A 6,000-nucleotide genomic window follows, 5' to 3' on the forward strand; every position below is an offset into this window, starting at 1 on the left:
ATGTTGACATTGACATTATGTTGACTTACCAATCCTCCCACCCTATGGCAGGGTTTACCTGACACCAGTCAACATGTGACCGGTGATATGGAAGAGGTGTGTGTGTGTGTGTGTGGCCCCTCAATATGGTTGTTGAGACAGAGACTGGGATTCTACTAAAGACAGTGGGTTATTTCAAGAGAACTGAATACTGGCGGAGACATAGAGGGAGAGATAGAAGAGGGAATGGGTCGTTTGGACTCATGTTTGCTTACCAGAGGTGTTTTTTCATCCGTTGCCATAGAAACAGCAGCTCGATGTGTGCATTTGTGTGTGCATATATTGGTAAGAAATGTGTGTAGAAATGCATGTGCACATTGTGCTGTTGTTGTGTGTGTGTGTGTGTGTGTGTGTGTGTCAGGGTTGGGCTCAATTTAATTGAGAATGCCTCAAATTCAATTCTTGAATTTTTATTTAATTTTGAAGTAGTAAACAGGATACAACATTTGAATGAAATTGAACACCATTCTCCATCAACCCAGGAGGCCGGCCGTTTCTTAGATAGTGGAACCGGTGCACCTGGCACCAACGATCATACCACGCTCAAAGTCGCTTAGATCACGTGTTTTGCCCATTTTAACGTTCAGTCAAACATTAACTGGATGACTCGATGGCTGTCTGCCTGCTTTATATAGCGTGAAATGGATCGCTAAAAAGAGCGATCCATTTTCGTGAACGGGATGGTGTACCTAATAAATCTTGTACATCAAACCGGTTGTTATATACATGCACATACAATATTGTTGAATCAATTGATTTTCAGGTCAAACTGTTAAAATTAATGATCAAGGAAAACAAAACCTGTATGCGAATATTCTGTTATTATATTTCATGAATCACTTACATTTTGTTCAATATGGGGTTAAATACTACATTTCCCATTAGTTTAACCTTGAAGTTTACCCTGAGGCCTTCAAAAAGAAGCCAAACAAATGAAATGGTTGGTGGAAATATAATTGGTTATTCTAAGGTTAAAAGAGAGTGTGTGTGTGTGTGTGTGTGTGTGTGTGTGTGTGTGTGTGTGTGTGTGTGTGTGTGTATATATATATATATATATAATTGGTATCTGGAAGTGAGACCTGTCAGACCTGTTAACTCATGCTTTATGACTGAGTGTAACGAGTGCGCTGAGAGTCAGGAAGCAAGTTCAGGGAGTGTGTTTTTAATAAATAAAATACAATGAACACAAAACACAAACAACGCACCGACATGAAAACAGAGTCAATAACACCTGAGGAAAGAACCAAGGGGAGGGACAGATATAGGGAAGATAATCAGGGAGGTGATGGAGTCCAGGTGAGGGTCACGAGGCGCAGGTGCGCGAGATGATGGTGACAGGTCTGTGGGATAATCAGCAGCCTGATGACCTAGAGGCCGGAGAGGGAGCAGACGTGACACTGAATGTCATTTATTTGAATTGCACTGAATTAAATAATTCATCCTGCCACTTATATTCAAATTCTACATCCTGCAGAGTGTGGCCAATTTAATTAGAATTTCAACTCATGAGTTGAATGGGAGTCAATTCCAAAGTTCTGAATTGAGCCCAACCCTGGTGTGTCTGTGTGCATGCCAATAAGAGTGTGAGACATGGGATGTAATTCTGCCTGTCACTTGTGTAGCCCAGAGCATTCAAAACAGACTCCCCAACTACAGCAGTCACCACGAGAAAAGACAGACAGACACACAGGCAGCCAGTATGTAGAAAGAGAAAGCTCTTCTTGTGTCTAGCCATGCTCCAGATGAAACTAGCAAATGGATCAGGGCCATCTGAGCTGCATCATGTCTGATGAAAACAGCCCTGTGCTATCTGAGGTGGAACATTACAAAGTAAATGGCCTATGAGATTTTATCTTGTTTTTAGTTGTTGACACAAATAGAAATAAATACTTTAGCTGTGCAAAAAAACAAGTAAGAAATCTGTTGTCATGATATTACAAGGACTCCCTCCAGTGGACAAAAACGGCACTAGAAAATAGTTGATCCTGACCATGTGATCTGAGCAGTAAAACTTTTGGGTGTGAATATATAATTGATTTACTGTCTCTCTCTTCCCCCTCTCCCAGGCAGCAGTTACAGGGTTCTGATCCTGAGGAGATGACGGAAGTGGTAGAGCCCAAGCTGGACTTTGCATCCTCGGGTCGCTCGGGGAGAAGGAACGCCCTACCTGACATCCTGGGGTCACCGGCTGGGGTCAACCCCACTGACCTTCCACTCAAACTGGCCGAGCTCAACCTCACAGGTGGGTTAGCTTAGCCTGACAGCCTGACTCAAATCCATGAAGCTCCACCACACAACCACTGTCTCATGGCCAGGTTCCAGGTTGTCTTCGCAAAGAGGCTTTTAACCCCACGGGTCTTTCCTGGTTAAATAAAGATGAAATTAGGTGAAAAATGATAACTAACTGCAGTCCTATGTGTTTGTCTCTCTGTGTCTGTCTCTCTGTGTCTAGATGTTCAGGGAGAAGCCCAGTCTCCCACGGCGGAGGAGGCCCCACCCCCTCCAGAGAGCTCTGAGGGGAATGAGGGATCATAAGGCTACCTGGTGGGGGTCTAACTAGCCCCAATGTTTACCTCTTGTGAGGCTGATGAGATAACTGCAGAAGAGGAATGGATGGGTAGGACGATACAGAAAGACCCATGAAGGAGTGGTGGGCCTGTTTGAACAGCAGCTGAGCTGCAGAGAGGGATGAGCGGAGAAAGGGTGGGAGAGAAGGTTAGAAGGATGGACAGAGAACTGTCTCTTATCACACAATCTGAAAAGACTTAAGAAAAGCGTTGGTGTTTGTGGGTGTGTGTGTGGGGGTGGACAGATCACCTCTACTCCCACACACACTGCCATGAGAAACAAAGGACATACGCTGATTATATACTGTTGTGCAAAACGGAGAAGTCTCAAGTGGAAAAAATGTCAAATGTCAAATTTCCTGCTGATGTCTATTACAGGTAGGACGATGGGCGGATCCTAGTGGCCTATATGGTTCTGAGCTTTCTGATCATTCTGGAAGATATAAGGTGATAATGTATTATAATGTACTGGAAATGTTTGAAGAACGAGGGGAGAGTGAGTTAACTGTATAACAAGGGGGAGCTGGCTTCCTCTTTCACACAGACATTTGATGTAAGCATGAACTCAGATCTGAGACTTTAATACGGATGGCAGCGTGGTGTGTACAGCATATATGGGGTTTTAAACGTTGTTAATGGTTTTGATGACAACCAATGGGGCTATAATGCTCATGGGTTGAGATGAAGACGATGACTGATGTGATTGTGACCTGAAGTGTTGTGTTTATTTGCAAAGGTTAGCTAGAAGCTAAAGCTAATGTTATGAGTAGGAGGACAATCCAATCCCTGTCTTTTAAACATTCCTGACATCAACCTAAAATGGTTTCTCACTGCCAACCATGTACTGTTAAACGCTCCTCTGCTGTTGGTGTATTTCTATCCCGGATTTATCTCGGTGTAGGCTCAGACTTTTCTGTTTCCATCTACATGGGCCGGCACCCGTGTCTCACTGGGCCATGGCTCCAGCGGACCTGCTCTCACTTGGGGCCAAAGCCAGGCCGCTGGTACTTTTCAGATGGCATTTATGTAACAATGGCTCACTGTGAACTTTAACACCTCACAAAGCTGCTGTTTGGATAATGCAGAGGTTGTTGATTCTGCTCTTCACAAGTCCTCAGTGTCAGCACTAGCTATGGAAACACACTTTGGCTAGAATAGCATAAGGGTGTATACACTCTTGTAACATTGGTGTTATGGTTGAAAAAAACAGCATGTGACAACTGCTGATGTGTTAATCTATTCAGCTCAAGGCTGCCTTTCGTTAAAAGGCTTTCTATTTTCCCAGACTCCTCTGAAAATGTGCCTGATAGCAGTTCACATGGAAAGCTGTTTTGTTGTGTTCTATAGCTCTGTGTTAAGTGCTGTTCAACAGTATTTGGGCTATTGACACATACATGAAAACACCTATTTTTTTTAGTTTAGTAAAATACATGCCTACCAGGTGTGTACAGTACGGAGAAATGTCACATTTATAACCAGAATACTACTAAATGCAATGTTACCGATGTATACGCTCAAAGACGAATACCACCCACACCCACAGCAAGGCCTTGGAGATGGAACGCTTGTGCACATGTTTCCCAGTGTGGTCGGCATATGCCTGTGGTCTGGGCATGGGAGCAAGCACCAAGCAACACCGCCACCAAAGTGTTGCATCACGTCTGGAGATGGCAGCATCCTTTCTGCCTCCTTCTGCTCCACTCAGCCACTGACGGACTGGGACCACAAATCAGCCCCGGCATTTGTTACACACAGGCCCTTTTTTTTCCCTGGAGGCCCCTATTGTTAGCCAAATAATGGTCATTCTGCGGAAAAAAAACAACAATTTAGACAAGCCCACTTGGCTAAAGATGGACCATCTGGCATTTTCCCGAACTGCCCTATGGCCAGTCCGTGCCTGCATTACGCTGCCGGTCTGAGAGGACTTCTATCTCTTACTCATCAAAACAATAGAGCTAAAAATGCATGATCGCAACTGACTGATGATACAGTATGAATATGAACACTGGGGACCAGATGCACGGTGAACAGCAGACTGATGATACAGTATGAATATGAACACTGGGGACCAGATGCACGGTGAACAGTAGACTGATGATACAGTATGAATATGAACACTGGGGACCAGATGCACGGTGAACAGCAGACTGATGATACAGTATGAATATGAACACTGGGGACCAGATGCACGGTGAACAGTAGACTGATGATACAGTATGAATATGAACACTGGGGACCAGATGCACGGTGAACAGAAGGACTGACATATACAGTACTTAGTAATGCCAATATATATACTGTTTAACACAGTACATAATACCAGTTATTACACTGCTGTTGTATATATTGTGCTATTACACATGGAAGAGTTTATTCACTATATGTGCATATTCGTATAGTGAACAAACATTCACTCTACAACACAAGAGAATGAACATTCTGTATTATCAATTGTCTTTCTATGAAATGTTTGGGCTGTGGGTATCTATGTATGGTTTTGTCTCAAACGCAAGCAGCTGAGGCTCTAATTCGTAATGCACTGCACTGATTACTGGAATCGTTCATGTAATAACTCAAGGTAAATGTTTATTCTATGGGGAGGAAAAATCTGAGGTGTGTCTCGTAGTGTCATCTGTTCTTAGTGGTGGTATGTGCAGTACATTTTTCGTTAGCATAATTCCACATGTCGATTCTGTCAGGTGGGTAGGCAACATGCCATAATAAATCCACAAATCTTTACATAGATTATTGGTGTTGGGTGTTTTTCTTCGACGCCAGCGGTGGTTCTACAACTTCAGTCTTGGAATACTTCAGTCCTGCTGCAAACCCAGGAGTAACATTCTGTTGAGCATATTGTAAAGTATATTGGATCACCTAGATACCTAGTTGGAAAATGTCATTATTTTAGTTAAACACCCACTGGACCAAACTGGTTCCAAAGACATTACAAGCAGCTTGTCAGTGATGCTGTGTGGTAGTGTAATATAATATACTACTGTGTGTCCACCAGGGGGAGCCATTTCCTCACAAACCATCCAGACTTAAGCATGTCGGCTTGATGTGAGAGTCTCTTTGTTATGTCTGGGGCACGAAGAGACATTGTCTGGAATAAGAGGCGTAACCAGATCGAACACAAATATTTTCTGTCTGAACTCATTGACTGTCAAATACCTAGAGCATGTTAGACTACTACTGCACATGCATGGTTCGCCCACAATCCATCAAATATAATTTTCATCACAACCAATGAAAATGGTTGGATGCTGAGTGTTAAGTTGCTGACACCCTGTGTTGTCCTGATGATTGCTCTAGTCTAGAAAGTTAATATGTTCTGCTAGGATCTAACACCTCTATTTCCTGTCTGTCTGACTGCCTTCTTGCATGTCTGCCGGCC

General features: G+C 43.4%; 1 protein-coding gene across 3 annotated transcripts in view; it reads left to right on the top strand.

Annotated features, from left to right (window-relative positions):
• LOC115173758 (cAMP-dependent protein kinase inhibitor alpha) overlaps positions 1 to 5,351 on the top strand; it is a 28,986-nt gene extending 23,635 nt beyond the window's left edge. For all 3 annotated transcript variants that reach the window (XM_029732127.1, XM_029732125.1, XM_029732126.1), the window contains exons 2-3: positions 2,106 to 2,281; positions 2,492 to 5,351. In XM_029732127.1, coding sequence (XP_029587987.1) covers positions 2,137 to 2,281; positions 2,492 to 2,574 — 228 coding nt within the window. In that variant the 5' untranslated portion in view covers positions 2,106 to 2,136 and the 3' untranslated portion in view covers positions 2,575 to 5,351. The remainder of the gene's footprint in view (positions 1 to 2,105; positions 2,282 to 2,491) is intronic.
• The last annotated feature ends 649 nt before the right edge of the window (positions 5,352 to 6,000 follow it).

Source organism: Salmo trutta, chromosome 34, assembly GCF_901001165.1.
Source record: "Salmo trutta chromosome 34, fSalTru1.1, whole genome shotgun sequence".
NCBI classification, from domain to species: Eukaryota; Metazoa; Chordata; class Actinopteri; order Salmoniformes; family Salmonidae; genus Salmo; species Salmo trutta.